We start from the raw sequence: 27,072 nt of genomic DNA, 5'->3' as shown, positions 1-27,072 counted from the left end.
ACTTTGTCAATGGTCATTCTGCCCTTGACAAGGTAATTTAACAAATCTGTCTGGCTCTCTTTCCATTTGTGGCTAAAATGTCCATTTTAAAATAATAATAAAAAAAAATCCAGAAAAAATGCTGTTTGAGTGAATAAGGATTTTCCAACTAAATGAACTTTGCAGGAAAATTTCCACCAGCGATGTGAGTGTGCTCTGTGCCAGAGGGCTACTCTCCACCTCAGCCATGGGGCACTGTTTCTGACCAAACAATACAGAGAATTTTGCTTAGCAGTTGACACCCTTCAGTTCTCCTAGCACCACAACACGGGGAATAAATGACCCAATGCACATTACCTGAGCTGGGCCGGCTGTCGCTATCCAAGTATTCACTGGAGGTCTTACTGACGTCTAATTTCAGCTCACTTATTCGCTGGTCTAGCTGATCAAGGTGGCTTTTCAAGCCGACATCCTGTCTCCTCAAACGAGACTAATTCACAAGTGAAGAAGAAGGAAATGAAAAATAATCACAGTTAGAATCTCAGCAGCAATGCATGAATTCAGGCCATCTGTGCTGGACAGATTCTGCTCTTACAAAGTGTTTTTCTTAGCTAGGGACTGTTGCAATTGGCTTTCTTGCAACAAGACTGACATAATGGACAAGCGCAAAACATTCTGCTTCTCAGCATATATTGTCTTCTGCCCAGCTGAGCACATTCTCAAAACTTTTCATACTAAACACACTTACTTTAACCTTTTGTTACATGTTACATGGCTGGAACTGTATCTCTAAAGAGGATGCAATCTTTTAATTAATAAACATATTAATGTTATTTTGCCATACGCTGCCTCTGAGCAGAGGATGAGACAAACATTACAGATTATTTGCATGAACTCTTAAGACGCCACCTGATGAAAGGAAACCACTGTATGTAAAGGTATCTTACAGTCACAGAAAGTAAAGGCAGCACACTCATTTCTGCAAAACCCTTGGCTTTGACGATGTCTTTATAGTTGAAAGCGTACACTGCACAAATTGTGCCATCTATTTTGCTGAAAATTTTCCTTGATTGTCTCATGGCTAGATTATTTCCACGCATTTTATACAAGGAGGAGGTGGCATTTGAATACTGCTGTGAAAATGACTGCATTTAAAATAAATGGTGCCTCAAGCTTGTGAATAACCTTTCAGGAGCCAGCAACAAGGTCCTTTGCCTACTGTAATCGCTGACCAGGCTGATCCGAGGTAACAGCTCCTGCAGTTGCTCCCCCAGTATTTATGCCGTCAGCTTGGCTAGGCAGATGGCCAGGCATTAGGTAGCAGCCAAAGAACCACAGTTGGTTTCTGTCACAAACTTCTCACATGGCACTTGGCAAATTATCTAGGCCCGGTCGCTATTTAGGCAGCTTCTAATTATATCACCCTTCAGCATCCATCCAACAGTACTTTGCAGAAAGGTGGTTTCTCGAAGTTGGTTGTAAAGTTGTGCTCACAGCCCTCGAGGGGCTGGACTTCCACACAGTAATGGTGAGAAAAACATGACTAAGATGATGTGTATGTTTCAGATTTAAAAATAAAAGTGGCAGTTCTAGCAGCTTTACCAACCCCCAATATGACAAAAATATAATCTAGCTCCCTTGAACTAATTAAAGTATCTGTAAAATTAAATGACATGCAGAAAATAAAAATCAGTATGTACACATTTTTTACTCCACTTTCCTTGTATTCAGATTATTCAGCTTTTAATACTTGCATTTTTAGGTTTCTCCATAGCTATAAATACTAAAGGCAAGGACAGCTAAGGTCCTACCGTAATCAGTAAATGATTAGAAGGTAGGATTCAAGGAAAAAAGACAGATGTCCTGAGTCTCATAAGACAAGTTACGGCTGGTGATGCTGCTGAGAAGAATAAAAGGGTATTTTTAGCATGCTTTTATGGAGAACTGGAGGAACATATAAAACACAAGAAATAAAGCCCCTTTTTGTTAGTGTCGCACATCTTACAGTGAGCTCCAGAGGCTCATAACTGCTTCCTAGAAAAATCTGTGCTGATTTTCCCTCTTCCCGTTTCATATGAACAAAAAGGAAGGGAAGAATTGGATAATAAAGGAGATTTTCTACCCCATCTGAATGATGAACAACTTCCTCAGTACTTCTTTATTTCCTTTACGGTGAAAAAGCAAAAACATGTCGTGCCTCCTTCAATCCTACCTACTCGGGAAATCACAAAGTTTTGTTTTCACGGCTGGAATTAATTGCTTAATGATTAATGTTTTGCCAGCCAATCCCTCAGTCTGTGGTTTCTGATTAATGACAGAGAGGCCACAAGGCTCTCAGGTATTCAAAGATTATTTATTATACCTCCAGGTTCTGTCTGCGCCTTCACAGCATGTTAACCAACACACATGATTTACATCATCATTTTTAACCCTTTTATGGTGTCTCACGCCACCGAGTTTTCATGTTTCCGGCAGACTTCATGGTTTTGATCTTTCAGTTAACAACTCATGCAACTCCTAGATGAGAAGCATTCCTCAAACCATTTGGATAAGGATGACTTTTCCGGTGTGTTTGCTTGAGGTTGTTATTGCTCTAATAACCACATAAACAGCACCCAGAACAATAAACCCTAAAAACACTCTTTCTCAATTCACAACATGAATTTTACATGAGACAAAACCTTGCAGGTGAAACCATCTGTTTGCTTTGGGCAATGCAGCTGCGAACACTTCTGTACACTGCATAATGCAGGACCAGACTTTCCAAATCAACTTGTACTATTGATGTCCTACAGTTTTTGGGAGCCAAATCTGGGATATTGTCATACCAACCATTTTTCAAAAGGAAGAACACTCTCTGAAAAACAGGTTCCTTTATGTGAACACGAACTGGCACCCCAGATCAAGGCACCAAAAACTGCTGGTCATACTTGACTATTCTTAACTATTAATCCCTCCAGTTAAAGATGGGGTTGACACTTACTGGTTGTAGATTAACACCTGACAACTTTATTAATCCATCTCTATTTTGGAATGGACAAAAGATAGCATTACTCTTATCTAGCTCTGCACATGTAAAATCTATTCACCATTGGGTCTTTTTGTAACTGATGGTGCAAAGCAGCTAGTTTCAGAGGAAAGTTAATCTCACCTATCCCAGACCCTTACTCTAGAGTGAGAATTCCTTCTGGAAACACCTCTTTCTCTCAGTTGAGAAAAACTTTAAATTTTTTTAATATTAAAAAAAAAAAAAATCCTCGCGGACACAGGAACCGCAGACGCCACGCCACACCACACTCCTCAGGGCTATTTAACTCCTTTGCAGGAACGAGCTACAGCTGCACACCATCCATGTCAATCAACCCACTGCCTCTTAGGCAAGGCCACAGCAGCATGTTTTCAATGCTAATCAACCCACTGCCTTCATCCCTCTACAAACATCCTAATTTTCCCTTGTAAAATACATTTCTTCTTTTCTAGCCCGCTGTGATTCCAACTTTTAACCCAGAGCCGTGCTGCTTCAATAGCAGTAGGAACAACCCTCGTTTTGGAGCAAAGCCGTAGGGACCTGGACACTGAGCCAGGGCTCCCAGTCCCTGGGTTTACCTGCACCAGCCCTCCAGAGGAGCACCCTGCTGCCTGCTAAATCACTCTGAGGCAGGTTTAACACAAGTCAGGCTTTAAGAATAAAATATTTACTTTAAAACATTGATATGTAACCATGGAACAATGTTGTAAAAAGATAAAATGAACTGCCTTAATAAGGGCATATTTAACAACGATCCTCCATAGCAGCTAGCGTCGACGTTTTTTAAGCATTATTATCTCCCAAATAACTGAGTTCTTTTCTCTTTTGAGATTGTTTTTTGAGATAAATTTTTTTAATATTAAAAAAAAATATCCCTGGTTTAAAAACTATCTAAAGGGGGAAAAAATGTGTGCAAAATGCAAGGTACCAAGAGTTTTGGGTGGTGTTTTTCTCTTCAGTATAATGTGTCCCTTAACATATTTTTATAACATCATAAGACACCTAAAAGCTTGCAAAACAAAATCATCAGATTCAAATCAAATCAACCAATTTTTATAAATATGCTATATGAGGAAACAGCTGAGAAAATACTGGATGCTGCAGCCTTAGCCATCCATGATACAGACAGTATCATAGATTTCTTTCTTTGTATTAGCCCAAATTTGCATGTCTCCTTTTTCCTCTATGTCTCACCAGGATAGAGTTTGGCCAAGAGACTAGTTTAGCACCTTTGGAATCACCGACAGCAGATGGCATCACATAACGCTGCTTCTCTTCTGCTACAGACAGTTGATCTTGCCTGCACTGTAGTAACAGGCAGCTAGCTGCCAGAAGAGCCCCTGGCCACCAGAAAGAGACACTGGCTGGGGCAAAAAAGGACATGACAGCTACAGGCAGCAGAAAGCCTGCAGTCCTGCTGCCTACAGCAGACTGCTGGAAAGCCAGCTGCTGGCTCTTGCTGGTGCTTGTTGGGGAATTGACTGGGATGATGAAGTGGCATCTATAAGAGGCATTTGATGACTCTGCTCCAGCCATTTCTGCTAGGGGCACCGGACTCCTTGAGGGTACTACCTCTGCTCTTCTGTTTCTCACCTTACCATTACAGAAGCCTGGCTTGACTCTTGGTCTGCCTTGTTTCCGTTGCTGAGATGCCTTCAGCCAGCTCCAGCTGATACAGCTTCCCTATGTTATGTTGAAAGGACCAAACTTTTTATGAATTAAAGTGTGATCAGGCTAAAGCCCTGCTTGAAACTTGGATCAAGATACACCGCAAGACAAAACTACATTTACATTGTTAATGAGTTTCTCAATCTGAAAAGTTTATAGAGCAGCGATCACAGTCTACCATCCAATGGGCCAAGAACAACAACAATGAAGATGTAACACTCCCTGAGCAATGCTTTGCATTGCATTTTCTGTTGTTTTTAGTTTTAACTTAATTTTCTGTGATCGTGAACATAATTTTCAAGGGTTTTGAGTGCAATACACTGCTTGTGTCACCAAGAAACAGCTTTCAGCTGTGGTTGCCAAGTTCCTACGATCTGTGGACTACTTCTAACAGGACTGTGAAAAACCTGTTTTCAACTGGGTTTATGCACCTCTACTCAAATATATCTCTGCAATTTGCAGGCGAAGAAAACCAGTGAAGGTACCAGGTACACCAGTCTGAAAAGCTTCCAGCAGCCATGGGTCAGTTGGATGAGCTTTTTTATTACTGCTTTAAGCATTTGCACTTTTTTTGAAGAACCAGCCCCTGGATTTATGTAGTTCTGACTCATCCCTCTCAAGCTTTATGGATACTTCCCTCCCAGGCACCCCTAGAAGACAAGTTTCCCATAATTGCACTGGCACCTACTGGTGAAATCTGTCCCGCTCCTGCGGTGTACCGAGTTACCCTCATCTTCCCGATTCCTTAATTTCTAAGGGCAGCAATTAAAGGCCACTTTTTTTCTTCTGTTTTAATGGTTAGTTTCTCCCACGTCCTTGGAAGGCCTTATAAAGTGCCAGTAAAGTCCTGCCAAACTAATCTATTTTTCATATTTTATTTGAAAAATATATAAACAAATGAGTAATTAAAGCACAACAGCTGACATGAAAAAAGAACAGTCACTATGGTCAGAGGTCATTGGTGTTTCTGTTAACCCAGTGGCCCCAGACAGGCAATAAATGCCTTCAATTCTTTCGTTTAGTTAAAAAAAACCCTAAGAAATAAAGTAGGGCCATTAGTTAAAATTATCAATGACAGGTAATCAAGTGGTTGGCAGTCCACTGGCCCTGCATTTTTTACTTTAATCAAGATATGCCCGCTGCTGTGATTTCACGTGTGTGACTAGGTTTCCGTGAAGGTTAAAGCCAATTTTATTCCAAGATGCTGCCTGATAGAGCTGCCTCCCGACAGCGAATAACCGCGCTGTTTTCACACCCGACTGATAACTGACGGCCAAGCCCTGTACCAGCACAGGGAGGGAAAGGGGTCTGAATGAAGCCCGAGTTTACTGACGCGTGTAATTGCCCACACTAGAGATTAAAGTCCTTCACCCTTTGATTGTTGTCTCACCTATGAAACTTGTTTCAGTCGCAATTCAGAATTGTTTTTTCTTTTCCAAACCCCCAAGTGCCTGGTGTAAGGCTTCACATACAAGGCCTGGCAGTCAGTTACTCTCTTTTGATCACGCGAACCGTGGCGAGAACAAAGTACTCCTGGCCCACAAACACCCTCCTGACGGCCTGACCCCCACCGGCACACAACTGCGTGGGCAGCCATAGGTGTGCACACTTATGTACAGCACATAGGCGTGTGCACAGCGGGGTATGCACATAGGTGGGTGCGCACACACGCCCAACACCACCCCCCTGAGCCCTTAGCCTATTTCTGCCTATCTCACTCTGCGTGTCTTTTGACCTCCTAGTCAAACGGCCGCTGCGATTAAGAGCTGAGCGCTCGCAGGCGTGATACACGTATTACTGAAGTTAATCATCTGCTCCCGGGCTCCGATGAATGAGCAATGCCGGGTAACAACTTCTCCCCGGCGCTGCCGCTGGCACACAGCCCTCTAGCAACCCTGCGCATTTCGGGGCGATGAATACTGCCCAGGTGAGCCCCGCCTGAGGGAAGGCGACGACCGTTAGAGCGGCTGCGGCGGGGGCGGGCACCGCTCTCGCCCCAGCGACACCCCCGGCCCCGCCGCTCGCACCTGCCGGCGGGGGAGCGGGGCCGGCGGGGCGCCCTCGCTGCTCCCGGCCCCGGAGCGGCGCCGGCGGTTGCCGAGGGGCAGCCGGCTGTCAGGCAGCCCGGTGCGGGGCGGCCCGGCGGGGCTCCCCTCCGCCCGCCCTCAGCACCGCGGCCAGCCAGGGCCCCCGGCGGCGGGGAATGGGTCCCGGGGCAGCGGGGCGTCCCGTCCGGTGCCGTCTCTTACCAGCTGCTCCTTCAGGGCGGTGAGGGTGGCCTCCAGCCGGTGCTCCTTGCTGTGGGCGGCCAGGGGCTGCTCGCCGCCGGCCGCCGGCCGCTGCGGCATGGCCAGGGCGGCCCGCACCAGCTCCCGCTGCTTCTCCCGCAGCACCTGGAGCTCGTGGAGGCCGGCCAGGGCCGCCTGCAGCCTCTCGCCCACCCGGCCGCGATCCCAGCCGCCCGCCCGCGGGGCGCCCAGCAGCATCGTCAAGGCTGGGCCGCGACACCGTCCATGGCAGTGGGGCGGCGGGGAGGCGGCGGGGCTGCTCCCGCCCCGGGCCGTGCCAGCGGCGGGGTCCTCCCGCCCCGCTCCGCGGCTGGCACCGGAGCGAGTGAAGCGCGGCCGCGGCGGCTCCTGCGGTTTTGGAGGAGAGGTGGGGACGGGGGAGGGAAGGCGGGGGGAGGGAGGGAAGGGAAGAGGGAAGGGAACAGGGCTGCAGCGCCGGGGCCACCTCTCGGGGTGGATACGCGCGGCGAAGAGCCAGTGCCCGTCCGCTCCCTCCGCCCCGCGCGGGGGCGGCTCCTGCCTGCCCGGGGGCAGCCCTCGCCTCGGCGCCGGGGGCCGGGGGGCCGAGCAGCCGGCACTGGGGGCCGGGGTACCGGGGGGCCGAGCAGCCGGCACTGGGGGCCGGGGTACCGGGGGTCCGAGCAGCCGGCACGGGGTGCCGGGGTACCGAGCGGCGGGAGCGCCCGGGGTGCCGGGGCGGCAGGACCGAGCCCGCCGTCGCGCTGCAGCCGCCTGCGAATGCAGCCGGTGCAAGGGTATAGTGCGGTGGGTGCTGGCAGGCAGAGCATTTCCCTCACAAAAACGGGGCGTTGTAACTCCATCCCTTCCCCTCATTGCTGGAGTTCCCTGTCAGGCACAGGCACAGCACCGGCACTCCTCATCCTGCTCTCCAGAAACCAACTCAACTGGGACCTAATTGCAGAAGTTCGCTCACTTATACTGAACTGTTGGTTGAGACCTATTTTGTGAGGTCAAGGTGTGGCTCAGCTCCCCCCATTCCCCCCCTCCAAAAAACCCCAAACAAACCCAAAACCAAACCAACCAAAAACCCCCCAAAATCACCACCCCCCCAAAACAGAAAAAAACCCAAACCCCTACTATGAAGGGCTCAGGATTTGCTTTAAGTGGGACCTGAAAACACAACTGATCATGGAAATCCAAGGCTGTGATGCTGTTGCTACCGAGAAATTCCTGTCTTTAAAGCTCCCAAGACAGGCAGCTCCTTGGGTAGGTTAGCAGGCTGCAAAGCCAGTATGTGTAGTCTGCAGTGATGCAGAGGGGGAGAAGAAGCTCTGATACCAACTGTGGTGAACACAGTGGAGACATGCTACAGAAGACTCAATTTTCTGCTGCCTACGCTGAAATAGGAAGCATTTGGATCCCACAGAACCTGGCATCACTGTGTGCCCCACTCAAGAGATGGAAATAATTTCAGTAAGGGGGTTGATTCTCTGTGAAGTAGTGAGCACACATGTGTCCCATCTGTCCATGGTTATCTTCTGTTCACCCTGCGGCTTATCTTTAAAAGCTAGCATACTTTTATTTGAATGCCACTTGACTTTGTACTGGGATTACGTGAGTTGAGTGAGTGGGAACCAGTTGCTCTGTCATCTGTGTTTCAAGTAGCCTTCTTTCAACACCATGTGTGGGTGGCCATATCCACTACAGAGACTGCAGCCAGCTTACCCTTCCCTGTAGCAGTCCCTACCTGTAGGAATGTCAGAAGTACTAGGGCACTGTCAAATCCAGCTCCTGCTCTCTCTGTGTGTGTAATTATTCATGTGTTTGTTCACCAAGTCCTGCACACCACATTATCTGATAATCCAAGTAAGACCAAGCCTTGCTTTCACCATGTCACCTTCAACAGTTTTCATGTAGCTTGAAGATTTGAGAACAGTATTTACCCTGCAAAGTTGAACTATGTCAGAAGGGGTCCAGAGAGGTCCTATTGTGACAAGTCATGCACAAATATTCACAAATGTCTCCAGCTGCAGATGGAACTGCAGGAACAGGAGTGATTGATGGTCACAGCACTACAGTGCTTAGTTAAAGTGTGTATGAGGTATGACATGTATGACATCATCTAAGGCATATTTTGGGGGTTTTTTTCTTTCTCTTTAATGAATATGCTTCTGCTCTTCTTCCTTACCCATTCATCTTGCTGAACTTCCCTCTGCAGAGCAATGCCTCAGTGCCAGGATGACTGAACTCTTCACCTACAAGGTGGAAAGAAAAACTGAGTTTAAGACTGAGATGCTTTTGAAGGTGCTGACAAAAGACAGCATCAACTGTCACCTCTCAGATGGAGGGTGGCAAACAGCCATCATTGTGTGGCATGTGGCAAGAATCTTGCAAAATGCCATTGCAGGTATGAGGAGCTGAAGCGTTTTTGTAAATCACTTGGCTTGGCACTTGTTAAAACAGACATACACCGCAGTTCCTTATTTTATTCAAACCATGTTCTAACATGACCAAATACGAGTCACTGACACAAATACCAGTTAGTATATAGTTGCTAGGAGAATTAGATAATATAAGGTTATATATCTTTCTTTTTCTCCTTCCTTTACAAGGAACTGTTATCCCTTGCTCTTTGTTCTTCCTCTTCTTTCATCTTTTTATCTTTTCATACATTAAATCCCAAATGGGCTATATCACAGCAGTATCTTTATTCTAATCATCTTCCTGATTATCCCGTGTTGTACTGATTACTTTCTTCCCCAGAACCCTTATGATGTCACTTAATCTTTTCAAATAACAAATAGCTTGTGTTACCTGATTTCTGGAGGAGAGAATAAAAGGTGTGAAATGCCCCCCAAAATGAAAACTGTGAGATTATGGGGGGGGGTGGGGGGGGGGGCGGGTAGCAGTGAAGGTGAAAGCTTCATAGTAGGGACTGACAAAACTTCTGCTGTTCTTAATGACTGATAGAGTAGAATGTTCGATATTGGTGCTTTTTAAAGTTTCACTAGACTTTAAGGATGACTTAAAAAAAAGGTAGCAATCTGTAAGTAACACACCGTTTTGCTGCCTAGCTTTAGCACAGTGAATCCAAATGCTGAAATTTAGCTTGCACTTTTCAGGACCCAAAAGGTTTGACTTTTCACTTATGTTACTTTAATTCCATTAATTTCAAAGACATTACTCTTGATTTAAGCAAGAGTTGGAGTAAGTTTTCTGTTTTCCACCTACAGATCCTGAGGATCCTTTTACAAAAAAGCTGTAGTAAAGGAATTACATGGCTGCAAAATCAGACACCAAACCAGCAGGAAATAAAGCAATTTGTCTACATAACCTGACTTTAGGTCCTGATTTGTATGATGTGATAACACAGTGTTGTTTCACAGGTCTATTCCTCAATAAGTGTATAGAATCAAAGATGGATGATCAGTGGGCGACTATTCATTGTCCTCTGTCCTCATGTTCCAGCCCACGCCTTATTTGTTGCAGATCATTTAAGCTGTGCGCTGCTGATAGAATTTCCTTTTGCTTTTTAAAAATATACTTGGCATTCTCACTTTTATTAAGTGTCTTACGGTATGAATGAATAATGTCTTCACAACATCCCAAAAGGTATAAAGCTGTTTTTGTTTTCAAGGAGGGACCCGGAGGTGTTGAGTTTCATTTCAGAAATGCTTGCTCGTTTTAGGTGCCCATTGGAGATGCCTTTGGCCTGATTTTTTTTAGTGTACTTAGTAGTACGCAGTTAATATATATCTCTTTTATTGTTTCAAACAGAGTTCCCTTTGACTTTAGTTGCAGTTCTGAGAACTCAGCACTTTGGTAAGTTGAATACTGGGCATTTTAATTTGAATCCCTAGAAAAAACACTAATTGTGCTCCTCATATGGAGCCAGCTTGGGTGTGCCTGCACCTGTGGTAGAGACATGCCCTCAGAGCCTCATAAACCACCAGAAAGAAGGCAGGTGCTATTTACCCTGTTTGGCAAATGGAGATGTACAAAGAGGTTAACCCTTTTACACAGGATCGAACAGGAAATCTGTGGTAGAACTTGAAAGTGAAGCCAAATCATTCATGTGACCACAGAAATTACTTTACTCCTTGTTTTGTGAATGCTTATTAGGCAGTTTGTGTGGGACTAATGTTAAGAGTAAGACAACTTCTATTGACCTCCAGATGTGTTTAAAAGTAGTTGAATGTTTGCTTTGGGTGAAGTCCAGAGTACACAAAATGCTTTTGTATACCAGACAACTTCAAGAGCTAAATTGCAGTTTGCTTCCCACCTTTGCTTATGTTTTGTGGTGAAAAATAATTCAAAGGGGTTTTTTGGTAACATTACCCTGTGGAGGTACCATTACTACATAGGCTTCAGCTTTATTTTATTGTGTTTTTAGCCTGTACTGACATTGCCATGCATAGCAATAGCTGAGGAAGAATCTGTTTGTTTAGGACTACCTCTTGACATGACAGAAACTCAGTACATGCATCAGCATCCTCACTTTGCCCACCATCCTCCCTGTACTCTGTGTTGTGCTGTTGTTCCTGGGAACTCCACAACCCTCTTGCCATTGATCGTACTGAGAGTCTCATGTAGAGACACTGCTGAAGGGAATCTTCTAAGCTGTTGACATCTGGCAGATGTTTAGAAGGTTAGTTGGAGGATGCAAAGCAGTCACATGTGGACTGAGACAAGCCTGACACAAGCCATTATCCTGCTCAAGATAAGGCAAAGTGCAATTTTTATACTTGTTGATCATTATTGTGTGCTCCAGAAGACATGTACTGAACATATATCCTTTCAGGTAAAAGATCCAAGGCACTGCTTAGTGGTACAGGGTTCCTCTGTGACATGGGATGGAGCCTTCTGCCATTTTTTGGAAATGTTAAGGTCAACCATTGAGAATATCCTGAAAGTCGCCTAAACCCTTACGTTGCTCTGGGTAGTGTTACTTCTGCACTAGCACTGTTTGCCAGAGAATGCATAGGATTGTATGTCCCTCTGTGAGATGCTTGTAAGTAAATTGCCATCATCCATTTTGTCTAATTAGCAGAGCAGCTGCCTTTGAAAACATTCTTCTTAAAGGCCCATGTCTGAAGGATTATTTTATTTAATTAGAAAGAAACAAGTCACTAGTGGGAAGGTCTCTTTGCAGAGTTCAGAGAATTTGATTTGAATTGGAAAAAATGACTTTTTGAACTATATGGATAGGGAAAAGGAAGTGAGAGTGCAGCTGACACACAGCTTCTGCTACAAAAACAGATTTGAATTGATGGAGGTCTTTAGAAAGAGGAATCTTTTAAAAACACTAGCAAAATCCTGCCTTCAGCTACCAGGGATTAGGAGATGTCCATCTGGTTTTGTGCTTATTTCTGTTTATTTTTCACAGGGTTGCAGACTGAGTCTCTTGTGACACTCACAGCACAATGGTGGGGGTTGCAGGGAAGGGAGGAGGGAGGAGGCTCTGCTGAGGGCTGTTAGAAGCATAGCATGAAAGTGCTTATTCTTGTATCTTTCCAGTTTATGCCCTCCATCTGAAATCTTTGGAACTAGAAGCCTATATTTTGGACCATGTAGAAATGTGTGCATGTCCATAAATCTGTGGATAGATAGGTAAACTGGAGAGGCACATGAGCAATGTTGTACAGATGGGGACTCAAGAAGCATGAATACGCAGGCAAATGGAGAAAGTGGTGGGGACCAGAAATCCAGGTAGGCAGAAAGAGTGGCATACCATAGCCAGGATGAATCTGGAGGCAAAAGCCTAGAGTTAAGCCAGAAAACAGTTAAGGGCATCAGTATTCAGAAAGGAGATGTGGGAACCTAATAGAGAGTGGAAAAAGTGTGATAAAATTTGGTGTAGCTATAATGGCTTCTTGCAAAGGATCTTGAAAACATTGATGTTCTAAACTAACAGGGAGGAACATGAAGAACTAACCATTTGAAGTGCAAGAGGTCTAAGTTTACAACAGATTGTAACCAGAGGTGTCTGGGGGGCACATGTGCTGACTACAGTTGGCTTGGGGCCAGCGATCAGAGAGTCACTGCACCTCCACGTGTTCATGGACACTAAGTTGGTGTAAGACTTTGGGAGTAAAGGAAACAATTTGTCTTCTCTAAGAATGAGATGCCAAATGTGGATGCTGGGTGCTTCTGCCATGGGATGGACAGACCCAAAAGGGAGGACCTGGGCCAGAAGGCTGTCCCACAGGACAGGAGTAGGGAGGTTTTTGAAGAGGAGCTATCAGTAACTTGCAGCTAAGAGAGGCAGCAGCCCTCCCCCGTCACTTCAAAATCTCACCTCGGTTGTGATGGAAGGAGCCAGGCTGGCTGCTTGGGCTGGGACACAGGCAAAGAGGAATTGGAAGCAGGGTCATTCTGCTGCCCCTGCGGGCTGCGCCTCTTTTGTCAATGCCGGCAGGAGCCCTCCTCTACAAGGAGGCTTGTAGCCTTGCACTGGGTTGTGCTCACTTGGGGCTGATTGCGCTTTTTCACCTCAGCTTCTGCTAAGAACAGTTTGCAGGTCAATGCTCACCTGAAATCAGGCACACAGAGCAGGGCACAGTCTGCCTTGTGCTGTTGCATCAGAAGCCAAGAAGAATGATGGTCATTTCTTCACATTGAGTGGTATCTTCTTTTATACCCATTGATCTCCCTCATTGGTGTCCTGATGAAAATTCAGAACTGACTGCCTTATAACCTAATTCTCTCTCACAGCCTCCCTTCTTTTCATATTTAATCCCATAAATTATAGCTTGTATTTTTTTCCCATCAGAACCTCACTTTCTTCCTGTCCTTCTGATTTCCTTTGGCTCCGCAGCAATATTTTTCAGCCCTCATTATCATTCATAATGCTTAGCAAGTTCACATCATTACAGTATTGTTCAAAACCTTCTTCCTGATCGTTAATGTTAAATGTGAATTCCAGCAACATTGCAATACAGTTCCAGACATTCCTCACAGTTCAGTCCTTGCTCTTCATCATTGCTTTTCCTTAACTTCTTTCCCTTCAATGGTTTTTCAATATAACTGATCATGTTTGCATATCCAAGCTGCCACCTTTTCTGTTTGTATGCCAGATTGCCAGGTGACCCCTCATTCCGGGGTACGCTCTCATTCTTAGATGCACAGAAATACTTTTGGATTGCACAGCTGTCTTCTAAAAATATTTGGAATCACAGTCTCTGCTGTTTTGTTGATTAATCATTTATAATTTTTATTTTCCTCTAGTCCAAGTGGTCTCAGTTTTCTTCCTTCACTTGTCCACCATTAAGAAATTAATCCATCAAAGCCTTTAAAGTTATACCAATTGGAGAATTTTTTTTCCATGCTTTATATTTCACATCGTATGTTTCACATTAGATTCTTAACTAGCATTTGCTTGTGGATTTGTCTTTTCATCATTTTTCATGTGTGTATATGTGTGCATGTGTGTGAAACTCTCTATGATCTTTCTGTTTTCAAAGTTCCATACATACTTCTCTGAAAAACAAAGCAAAACCTGGTGTGTGTAAGGTCTGAGTCTCCTTCTTTGAAAAAGGAATGTGTTTCCGACAGGAGAAGCTTCAGGCCAGTGTGCAGTTCCAGAGTATAGAGTATTATTCCTGCCCTACAGCAGGATTCCACTGATTAACTCTGAAGTCTTATAAAGGAAGGGCACTACCCTTCTTCTGGACAGATGTAGCTTAAAGTTTAGTTAGTGCAAACCAACCTCATATAGTTTTTCCATTGAGAAAAAAACCACAATGCACAATGCCAGAGAAAAGAGGGACAAAAAGGGGTCCTTTCATGGTGATGTATTGACAAGCTTAGTTAAGGATGGCAGAAGTTTTTAGGACCTATGGTTAGAAAGCCCCAAGGCACCTATTCAGCAAGATATGTAAACACTCACCTAACTTTAAAAAGGTCAGTGGTCTCACTGAAATCAAAAGCACTACTTCTGTGCTTAAAATTAGACACATGCTTTAGTATCTTGCTAAACTGAAGCCTAAAGACCCATTAATTCTGATCTTGCCAAATACTTCTGCAAATTCTAGGTCAGGGCATTCAGAACAAAACACCTTTTGTTAAAAATAGTTAGCTTAAGGATATTCAGGAGAAACATCGAAAGAAAGAGGAATTTCTCTTACAGTTTCACAGCATGCTGATTTAGCTAGTGTTTGTATTTATTTGCATTGGAAATCTGTGCAGGTAGTGGGGGTTAGACTGCAATGCGGAGAATGGCAGGGTAATGTACTTTTATTGACTAACAGGCACTGAATGTATTCAGATAACGCACCCTTAGCTTGCTGGATGCTCATAGGCCTGCTCCTTTTGGGTTCTTTCACTAAAAAGCAGAAAAAACAAGACAACTTGCTGATTTGTGAGGACTGTGATTTTATTTGGCATGCTTTAAAATACATTCTCTTTTCTAGGAGAGATAAAATGGGGCAGATCCAGTTTGCTCCACTGACCTGAATGGCTAGTAGGAATATTTTTGTGAGTTTTGTGAGCTCATAAGATTTATACGATGGCTTGTAAGAATCACACTGAGCACTGTGGCGACTGGGAAATGTTTTCACTTAAATGAGTTCTTTTAGAAAGTGCAGATGTGTGTATCCCCACAGAAGCGCGTCAATCTGAGATGGGAGAAGAAACCTTATCAAATTCCTTGTTTCATTCCTATAATGTTAAGTCCTTTCCTTTCACTAGGATGGAAGTATATGAAAACTCATATACTGGATCCTGCATTTCAACCATTGCAACTATTCCTTTGCTTCTGTTTGTAAGAAGGAGCAGACATACGCAAAACATGCCTTGGGGAGCGTGCTTTCCTGCTGAGTCTACCCTGAAAGGCTTAATCACAGAGCTTCAATTGTGTCTGCATTTCCCAAAGCTGGAGCTTGTCTGGGCCCCATAGCTAGGTCAGTGATAAAACCATAGCAGAGATTGCTTCAGCATTATACATTGGGAAAATGTACTGGTATACATCATACCACTGCAGCATTGCTAAACGTATCAGTGGAGCAATATTATGGCAAGCTTTTCTCAACAAAGCCTTGCTTCATTTTGTCATGTCTAAAAAGAGCAGTAGAAAATGAAAATAGTGATATTTCTTACTTACTTCTTTCCTATAAAGGTTAACTAAACTAGCTACTGAATAAAATTTAATTACTTTACAGACAATGGTTCTTTGCTCTTAGGCATATTGCAGAGGAAGAGCTGTGCTGGCAGGAAGATGGTGCTTATTCTGTGAGGCTGTATTTTCAGCATGTAATGCAACTCCAGCAGGTTTGCAAAACTCCAGTTGCGTATCTGTACCATCAGCTAGCATTTTGCATGGATTACCATTTGCATGTAGGGTCTGCTGAATTCATCATCATCTTTGCAGCATGGTGATGATCGGGGCAGTTATAAGTCCTTAGCGAGCTGTGGAAAAACAAATGGAAAACTTACAAGCATACTGAGACACTGTGTGCTCAGCAATGGGATGGGCTAAAGCACATATTGCACATTCCAGGATGGGGAAGATGAATGGGAGATGCATAGCTGATCTCTAATTCCTCTCTACTGAGGCTGTGGAGTTTGTGCTTTGCTTAACATGTCTGTTCACAATTTTTTTTGCTGTGAATAGGCTGTGAACAAACACACACACATACACATTATCTATGCCCCGACTTTGCTATGTCATCCTCTCTACAACGTATTCCTTTTCAGCAAATTTATGTTTATTGCCAGGTGCCTATGAAGATTCCTTGGTTACCTTCTTAACTGGATTTTTATTAGACAAGTTTAATTGCAAAGTACGTTGCCATGTGAACACCTGGGACAGGGGACAGGAGATTTTAACTGGAGCTTTTTATAAAATGCTGGGTTCTTAAAATCTCTTAAAGTATTATAAATATTCTCAATCCATGTCCAGGTATTCCTTAATCATAATTTGATTGCAAAAAGACATATGAGACAGTTCATTGGACATGAGATGATTTGGTGTGGTGTGAAATACGTATTACTGTTCTGTACATACTACCATACGTAACATCTCATCCCTTGGCACAGGAGACTCACGTGGCCTTGTCTCTTCCCACATGTCTTTCTGATGTAAGAAGGTGATCATACAGGGCATCTCTTACCTGTCTTGCTGTCCTTTTGGCTGCAGTGATACCAGGTAGTCTTCCCACCTGTGCCAGGCTATAAAATAAGTATCTTGAGACTCATCTCCTGCTGAATGTTCTTATACTCCTCTTTAGAGGTATTATGGAGGGCTTGCTAGAATGGGCAGGAGCAGAGGAGCTTATAGAATTGAAAGAGGCTTATGTCAAGAGGGTGCTGGGTTAAATCTGCATCAGGATTGAGACAGCAGAGAAGTTCTCCCAAAGGATGCCGGTCTAATTCCTAGAGAAGCACAAGTAACACTAGAGTGTATTTCAGCTATGGCACTGCTAGAAAATGTCACATATTAATGACCCAGTACTCCCTACATATAAATTATCTGTCTGTTAAAGATATTCAGCCAGGTCCACTTTGAGCATACATGAATCCAGCTTGAAAAATGTCCAGGGAATTAAGCTTGGTCTGAGCTTGACCTGTTGCCTGTAAAACAGTCTCCTGTGATTGATAATAGGTTTTCTGGACAACAGGCTTTCTGCCATTAGGAGTGGATGCAGCACAACCGCAGGAATTGCTAGTGCTGCTGTTCATGCTCCTGTTCCGCTAACTGAGATAATTGTGCTTTGGTGTTGCGGGCACATGTGTTCTCTGAAATACCAATGCCAAAGAGTTGGCAAAGGAATTTCAGAGGAGCATTTACCCCTCAGGTGGGAGCTTTTGTAATTATTATGTTTATACAACACTGTAGACCATGATGCACTGGTACACAGTTACTGCCAAACATAATGGTGTGAGAACCAAAGTACGACAGTGCCACAAGGCAAGCATTGCTTTTAGGTCAGCAAGGGGCAGGCATTTCTAGATCTCAGTCAAAGCTTTGCCTGACCACCTGTCCCACTACACTGATTTAACCTGGAGCTTGGAGAAGGGGTTTGAGGATGCAGCATCTATTTGAAAGTGTTTCCGCAGCTAGATGTTTAAGAATGATTACAGAGAAAAAAATAATATCACCATCAGGAATCCTGAATGACATGGAGAGAAATAGAGGAAATCAGAAGTCACTTAAGGGATTAACTGAACCTCCAAAAATTGCTCAGGTTATGTTTGGATTTGGTGGCTTGTCCTTCTCCTATCTGCACATGTTTGCTCTTCGTGTCTCAGATCTGACATTCTTCACTCTCAGGACAGACTGCTGCTCTTTCTGTTCTCGCTGACCATGGGATCACTGTGCCATTTTGGAGATCTGGAGCGAACTGCTATGTCAGTGCAGTATGTGTCCAGAGATACTCCTTCAGGTCCTAGCAGGACTGTGTGAGTGTCATTGTGTTGGTGTCCCTGAGCTCTTTCGTGCCTCGGCACTGCTCTAGCACAGCCGTGCTGTTTGTAATTGTGGTGCTAGCTCATGGCCTCGCACCATGGCTTGGGCGTCCCCTGGGAGCGTTGTGCAAGCCTGCCTGGGAGGCACCGTAGCTCTCTCACATCTGTGCCTTCTGCAGCAGCGTGAGTAAAGTAAGATCAAGTAGCACAGACTCTTTTCTTTCCATTTACAAGGGTGAAATTGTCCATCAGGCCTTTCCATTCCTGCTTCCCAGATTCTTCTTCCCTGAAGCACTGCTAAATTTCCTCTCTTTTCTGAGTAGATACAATTCTTCAGAAGATCTTTCTCAACAGAGTAGATATATGGCAGAAATCCTCACCCAAAATTTGCCTTGCAAAATTAGTGCCCAAATCGACGTTAGCAGCAAGGTAGATCTTTTTTGCCCTATTCTTCTGACCTTAAGTGAGACATTAGTGCTTTTTTAACCTTGCTAGGTATGCCAGAAGCCCTAAGACCAGCCCTCTCCAAACATCAGCGTGGATCAAGTTCTCTCCATTCTCTCTTCCAAAACAGAGGCAGCTGCTATTGAGTTTTAGCTGTTGTTGCTACTAGGAAGAACATCTGCCATCTGTTATCAGGAGTCTGAAACCTTAGCTAGCAGCTACCCTGCTGAATGTTTTTAATACCTGTAAAACAACACTGATTCACCAGCTGCAGTGCAGATTAAGGATAAACACAGAAACACTTGCAAAAACCAAAGTATCTCTGCATGTGTGGGCACCCAAAGAAATATTTCATCTGGACAGAAAAGAATATTTTAAATCAGATGCTCAAATCTCCTTTGGAAGCAAATGGTTGTCTAAATCCTCTAAAGCTCTTTCTACAGAAAATTTGGAAGATTAGATTTTCTTTGTGTGCATTTCCTGTTTGCTAATCAATGTATTCCATTGCAGATCCATCCTAGCTAGAAGACAGTAACCCACCCCTCCCAGGACATCAAATGAAGGCAGCAACAGGAGGACTGTTTTCTTTATAGTCCTCTGGAAGCCATGTTGAAATGAATGGCATTGTCTCTTCTGTCCACCGCATAAGGTGAGATGCAGAGAAGACAGCAGGCGTTACTTTACTGTGACAGAGATTTGGGATGAGGTTCTGGTTGTCCCCTGGATAAATGTGGGAAAATGAGGAAAGAAGAGGAGACTCGAGAGGGTATGATGGAGAAGGAGATGCTCACTCCTCTTTCTAACATTGCTGAAGGTGGGACAAAAAGACACACTTTACTGTCTCACAGGCTGAGAAGACAACTGCCTCAGACATCCCTCAGAGCCTTCAAGGACACCAGCTGAATCATGCAGCAGATTTTCTGGAGAACGGTTGCGGTGCAAGTTAGCCATCCTTTCTCCAGCATGCAGAGCAGCAGCTTGCCCCTTGTAATGGTAAAGGTGATGGTGACAGGAGTTGAAAAGTATCGGTTTTCTGTTGGAAAATGGGCCACCTCAGTTTGAAATGCCTCCGTTTGAAATGTTTTACTTCTACCCCAAAGAACAATTCCTACCTGATGCTAATATCAAGTCAATGTTTACACACCAGGCTGGATTTGGAACGGTAGATTTTGCAGCACTCCCACATCCTTGGTGCCTGTGTTCCTGCCTGTCATTTTGTCTCAGGCACACTGGGAGCCCCCTAAAACAGCACAGCCATGCCATGTGACCACCAGGAACTAGTGCTCTGGGTACCCATCTCTGGAGGAGGGATAAGAATTGCTTCCCTATGTCACTGGTTTCTGGGTGAGGTTTTCCAATGAAAGCTGTCATTTCTGGTATGTGAGCTCTCAGCCTGACAGTGCTATGCTTCTCGCTTGATTCAAAGTGAATTTCACTTACATGGCTCTCAGGGCTTATACCTAAAGCCCCTGTTCTATTGGCTTTTTCCTGTGTGTCTATATGCGGTGTGGTTTCTGAGAGGGTATTAATGCCTCTGCTATCAAAAAGCAGAACCTTTAATAACCTCTGGGTGTTATAATTCTTTCATTTCCTTTTAAATGAATCCAGCCTTATCTTACTGCAACATATGAGGTGCTCTGCCTGAAATGAAATAAATGTGATTAGATTATGAAGTATTTCAAAGATGCCCCACCTTCGGGTCTTTGTGAGCTGCTTAGAATTAGTGGAACTATGGGGCAATGGGCAAAAGTCTTATTCCAAGCAGGACTTTTCCCTTTGGCTGAAATGCCAGGATGGGCCCAAAACTCCACAGCTGTTGTGTGCAATACAGTCATGTCAGCAGGAAATCTGGGGGCTTTTAAAATTTGTCCTGTTTTGACATGGCAGCTGTGTTCCCTGCAGTTCATGCATAAAGTACCGTGATGTCTTAGACTGTAAGGTTGGGAATATAAGTAAGTGCAGTTAGACTCTGATCCTGCCGCCACAAGAAGTCGGTATGTGGGTTTCCCCCCTGCCCCAGGATTTCAGCATCAGCAGAATCCACCCAGCAGATGTGGGAGCACCTTACCTTGCCACTGCTATTACTTCCGACAAGATCAAAGTTACCGTTGCTCCCCGCTTCCCCTGGGGGAGTTGCAACAAACAGATGAAATGCTTCACTGGGAGCAACCGAGTCAGGAGAAAACTACAAACAAACAAGCAGAGCAACCAAAAAGACTAAAAGAAGCAGAACACAAAAGAAGCAGTGCAGGAATAGGGTGGTTAGTCAGTTGGCTTCAGATCCGATCCACCAAACAACTCATTTGCTGGATATTTGCTCTAAGCTCTGATGCCGTGCTTGGCATTGCCCTCGGCCCTCCAGAGGGAGCGAGGGAACACCCTACAGCCGTGGTTTTTCATAGTGTCTCTGTGTGACTGAAAACTACGGACCTTAGAAATTGTTCCTTCATGAAATAAAAGGATAGGACCGAGTTTTTGCTGTTTGGCACCTGACCTGCTTTCCAATGTGTGCTGTTGTGTTAGCACCGCCAGTGCCTGCGGAGGAGCGCGGAGGTGGAAGCCAAGGTGTGCATACTGGGGAGGGCACATGGGTAAGATGCAGTCCTGGAAGGCGTATCTCCTCTTTTGAAACTGGGGTCTTGTTTGCTGATGGGAAGATGCTCCTTCAGGCTTTGGTCTTCTTTTGCATGGTCCAGAGTGACACCTAATGGCACAATACCAGACTGCACCGCGTCTGGGGAGACTATAGTCGCCAACCATCCATCAAATGACCAGGGCAAAGTAAATTCTGTGTGGGTGAAAACCCAAATAGACTGTATGAAACTAAACTGTACCAGTGTTCGTAGCCACACTTTGATATTTATTGCTTGAATAAAGCTGGGAAGTTAAGTAGTCTAAAGGTAGGAAGTGGCAGAGTTAAGCTGCCTGTGTTAGGTTAATGAAATATTGGTGAATTTAAACAATACAAAAGGAGGAAGTCAGGACAATATTCCAGAAAGGAGTCAATCACAAATATTCTATTTTGATTTTAATGTTATGTACATCTTTTATATATAACTGCTTTTATATAAAACCCCACAAGATGCTACAAAATTCTTTTGCCAGTAACAGCATATTCTAATAAAAAATGCTCCATCAAATATTTTCAACCAGTGCCATGTTGTGGCATCATTGTTTTGAACTGTGCAAGTTGTAGATAAAAGATCTTAGCAACATGGAAATACATTTATATATGTTGTATGAATTCCCTTTTAGCGTGGATGGCACTTAAAAGCAATTTTGCATGATTAATTAATATTGCAAGAAAAATACTTTATCTATTGTGTTCATTTGTAGAAGGCGACATTTAAAATATGTAATCCCAAATAAGGGATAACAATAGCAAGAAAAGCTTTGGAATTATTCAAGCTAACTTTTAAGGGAGATAACAGTTTCCCTGTTTACCTTAAATTGGGTTTTATATGCAGCAATGGGCATTGAATGATATTCCATTTAGAATAGTTTCAAAACTACCAAATTAAAAGGAAAAATCTAACTACTGTATCTATGTACATGCATCTATATACATTTATATGTGTGTGTTGATGTGTAAAACACAATTGTTAGGGTGTGCGTAGTACACTTAAAGAGTGTTAATGCCTAAAAAGCATTAGAGCACACACAGGTTTAAGGTAAGGTTTTCATCTCTGGTATGAATCCATAAAGCAAACCCCCACCTAGCAGCACCAGAGACACATGAGTAACTATTGGTTCTGTCCTTAAGGCGGCTGAGCAGCATACAGTGAGCCCGGGCAGAAGGTGGCTTTGGTGCATTTTGCGTCTCTCTAATCATGACCTCCTGACAGCGTGTTCCTCCTGTGATCCTTTAGACTTGCAAACTCATGGAAAAGATAATTTGTCAAGGAAAAAGGAGTGAATTCTTGCCTTTTAAAAAGAGATTTCTAAAAGGCAAAGATGTCATTTTCAAAGGATTAATTTCTTTATGGATTTTTACATTAGGGAGTTGAGTTTCTAGCTACTTTTTTGCCTGGAAGTCTTTATAGGGTGGTTGAAATATTACGCTTGTGATAGTGGAGAAGCAGTAGGAAAAAAAATCCTTTTTGCACAACACAATTCGGTTGAAGAACTCATTGCTACAGGATACTGTGGAGACTAAAGTTCACATAGCTAGACAAAGGGAGATTAGAAAAAATCATGAAGGATTGGTCCACTGGTGGCTGTTAAATGTAGCTGGAGTGCATCCATCACCTCAGGAACTCACAGCTGCTGATTGCTGAAGAACGGGTGTGGAAACAGTGGAAAGGATTACTCTCAGGCTGCACCATTACATATATGATTTCCCTTAGCATCCAGTATTAGTTACTGTCAGAAATGCATTTCAGCTAGCTGCACTTTTGCTCTCTCCCCTGTGGCTGTTCCAATGGCTGACTTTTTGTTACACGAAACTCCAGTAACAGCTTTCCTTTTTTATTTTTTTTTCTCCCACCAGAAACAACAAGCTAAACATAAGCTATTTTTATTTTTAATTGGGGTACCAAGTATATTAATTCAGACTGCAAAAGCATTTGCTTATTTTAATCAAATTATAAGTGGGGTCTAGTTTTAAAGGCAAAATAGTTACTGTTATGGCCATGTCCCCTTAATCCAATATCAAATATCTTAGACAATTATTAAGCTGGCAGATCTGGAAATGTAGTTTTTGGTAGCCTCAGGCTTCCTTTCACTGTATATTGGTTGTGCTCAGAAGGGGCTTTCAGCCAAACATCTCCAGCCTTTAGGCAAGGAGCCTTTCTCTCACAAAGTCTTTGGTATCCAGCAGCTGGAGGTGACATTTTTAGACACTGGTCCTTTCTTCAGCTTTGAGGAAGGTGTTTAATTATATATCGTTTCACATCCAGGAAGTAGCCTGGGAATGCATGGACTACTCTGTATGCTGTCTTTGTGGAAAGACAAAGAACGTTATCTTTTCATTGTGTTGGCTTCTTAACGACCCCTTTCCATCTCAGAGGAAAAACAGTACATTATTTGGAGATAAAAGGCATTAGAAACAAGGCATACTTTTTTGAAACTGGGGTAATTAAGCACAGGAACATTTTAAAACCAAAGGGAGGTGACATAAAGGGTTGGAAACTGCAGAAATCCTGAATAGGCTGTGACCTGTTGGAGGTCAATCTGACTATGATAATAGCGGGGGGGGGGGGCGGACGGGGAAGGGCCAAAAAAAAAGTGAGTTGGGGTTCTGAGTGACTATTACCTCTCAGGGACAAGACAATTATCATCGATATTTCGATGGAAACACCTCACCAGCACTCTGTGCAATCCGTGTGAGCTGCCTGCCAAGCTCCCCGGCAGCCAGCAGGTGGCGCAAAGGCGTCAGGCGGCGTCCCCGGTGTCGCTCGGGGCAGGGATCGGGATCGGCAAGAGGGAAAGGATCCCAGGAGGCGTGTAGCAGTGTTACCGCTCCAAAGCCATCAGTGATCATGTGTGGGAGGAAATGAAAAAAATATGCGGCCTACATGGGTACTACACATAGCAGCTTTAAAGTGAACTGTCTGCAAAAGTTATCTGCTGAAATATTTCAATTACATTGTTTTACAAATACACCCTCACCTACGCCTTTGTAGCTTTTTCCAGTGTGACTGTTTTTAGCTGTTGTCTCCTTCAACTCTGGAGTTTCCCACTCTGCCTTGAGATGAAACAAAGCCTTCAGAGTTTTGCAAACTAGTCAATAAATTACTGTGCAGTGCTCCCACACACCCAGGTTATAGGAGAGGCTTATTTAGCGCCTCTGTTTCCAACCTCCCCTATATCCTTATTCCAGGCTCTGTAACTTGGATGCCCTAGTTATCAACCTGTTTGCAGCAGACTAGTCTCTTCCCACCTCTTCCCATGAAAAGTTTCATTCTGGAGCTGAGAAACTTTCCCCAACAAAAATCAGGTGTGAGTATTTTGGTGGAGCAAGTGAATCCTTATGAAAAGAGATTTTCATATTTCCTGACAAAACTTCCCCTGGCAGCTTTCGAAGCAGTTTGATATTTCCTCGCTCTGTGGGACACAGGAGTCAGAGACACTCCAGCCCCTGGCTCTATGATCATGGAGTTGTGGATAAGCAGAAGCCACACAGGGTCTACTCATGGCTTAAGTACATCAAGCCGATGAGTCTGCCAGTTATCATTTACCCTGGCATCTCTATAGCTCTCCACACAGCTGCTGCCATCTTCACAGCCTCACATGTATGTCAGTCGAAGGAACCGCCAGGCTTCTCAAGTGGTCTCCCACCACTGTATGGCTGGGAGACAAAACCAGCTCAGACGAAGGGTCATAGAAATTTTCTGCTCTAGGTCAAAACACTCTCCCCAAATTGATTCTAGTACTTTCCTCTTCATGCTTTGGAGTCACTCAGCATCCTCTACTCTGGGAGGTTGACAACAGCTCCTTATGCTACTGCTTTGATGTAGGAGACTCTCAATGAAGTGCGGGGGAGCAGCAGCTGCACTACGTGAAGGGCTTTTCTGGGATGTGGGAGGGGAGGTAGGAAAGGGAAGTTATGGTGGTGATGAGTGGTGGAAATCAAGGACAAAGCTGTAACTATATGTAAGCCAGCTTGGTAGGATGAGGAGGAGAGAAAAAGTCTGGGAAACTGCCTATTTTGGAAAGCCAAGAGTAGGCAGTGCCTCAGGGATAGAAGTGTTTCCAGAAAAGGCACCTGCAGAGACTGTGGTGTGCTCAAAATTGAGCCAAGCTAGGGAGCAGATGTGGGTATAGCTGGGAAGAGCTGGAAAGACAGGTTTCCTACAGAGGAAGGTGGGATTTTGGCAGTAAATAGTAGTTATGGAAGGATGACTAGGCGTGCTAGGAATGTTGCTTGCACGCTGAACAGTGGGTGCCTTCTAAGGTGGTGGCACCTTAAAAGGAGAGGACCAAGGGAAGGCCAGGGATTGTTAAGAGTATTAGTGTGTCTGTGCATCCAGAACTAGCTGGGAGTGAGAAAACAAGCTTCATAGATCTTGAATAAACTGGGCTGCAGACAGGCATGGGAAGGAGAGTGGCTTGAAGAAGCAGCTGCCTGCCTGGTACATTAACAGAGGAGCTGGGTAACTGCTGGAAGCAGAGGTTGTTTGATGAAACAAGTATTATTTGAAAACCAACAACTTTTCTAATGGAAACATTTTCTAACGATGTGTTGGCTTCAACAAACTTTGGGTAAAATGCAGGTAGTTTCTTTCTAGACTACCTGGAGGCAAACTCAAGCTTCTGGAATTTATGGCTGTTGGACAGCCCTGCTATCCAAATGTTTCCAGAGCTTTTAGACTTCTTTTATCATATCCACAATATGCTATTGCTTGATTCCAGCCTCATTTACACTGACTAATGGAGGTTTGTGGAAAGACATTTTAACTAGTGCTAACCCAAGCTGGTGCATCCACCTGATAATGTGATGTTGTGCAGAGACAAGAGACTGTGGCCAAAATCATTACTACAGGATCATATCTGAGGTGAAAAATCTGCCCTTTGGTTCTCCTGCTTACACAGCTGGTCAGGGAATCGCTGTACCCTGCCCCATTAAGTAAGATAGATGCTCAGCATTTGCTGAGTACATTTGAGTACAAGGGTAGCTGTGTCATTGCCAGCACTTCTGATACAGGGGTCAAATCATATGAATTTGTTAGAAGTCCTCAAAACTATCTACAGTTTATTAGTGTTATCTTTAGAAACATACAAGTTTTTTACTTAATTGCTGAGAAACAAATAACCTAGCTGCCGCTTCATATCCCTGCTTGCATGAATTTACACAGCCGTAGGAAAAAGTAAAACAGCCAAGATGAAGTTCATTGACATGCTGGGCAAGGTTATAACTGCCCTTGATAATCTGTCCGTGGAAAAGCTGATGTTTTGCTCCCAGGGAGTTTTGTACCCTGCTATGATAAGCAGCCAGAAATTTTTAAGGCTCTTAAGTCCTTTGAAGTCAGGAATGATGATGTATTATTAGCAGAATATCCTAAATCTGGTGAATATGTAATTTTTCTGAGCTTCAAGTGAAAGTATAAAATGATTGGGAAGTATTTTAAATGAAATGGAATGGAAAGGAGTCGAATGAAAAATGAATTTAAATGAAATAAAATTAAATAAAAAAGAAATCATTGTTGCTAAGTGAATGGTAATAAGAAGTACATACAATGAACTTGTGTGTGTGTGTGTGTGTGTGTATAATATATTGTCTTTAATTCATAATTATATAATGCAAAGGAGAAAATGAGCAGTAAAAACTTAACGTGCCCAAAGGAGTCTTGGACTGGCTTC

At 43.9% G+C, this 27,072-nt stretch overlaps 1 protein-coding gene across 1 annotated transcript in view; it reads right to left on the bottom strand.

Annotated features, from left to right (window-relative positions):
- DACT2 (dishevelled binding antagonist of beta catenin 2) overlaps positions 1 to 27,067 on the bottom strand; it is a 43,667-nt gene extending 16,600 nt beyond the window's left edge. The window contains 3 exon segments of the mRNA XM_080388536.1: positions 337 to 469; positions 6,925 to 7,374; positions 7,377 to 27,067. Of these exon segments, the coding sequence (XP_080244662.1) occupies positions 337 to 469; positions 6,925 to 7,374; positions 7,377 to 7,784 (991 nt within the window). The 5' untranslated portion in view covers positions 7,785 to 27,067.
- Positions 27,068 to 27,072: the final 5 nt, after the last annotated feature.

The sequence above is a fragment of the Falco punctatus genome, assembly GCF_963210335.1.
Source record: "Falco punctatus genome assembly, chromosome: 5".
NCBI classification, from domain to species: domain Eukaryota; kingdom Metazoa; phylum Chordata; class Aves; order Falconiformes; family Falconidae; genus Falco; species Falco punctatus.
Note: the sequence above shows the minus strand (reverse complement) of the source record. Positions and strands in the feature narration are given on the sequence as shown.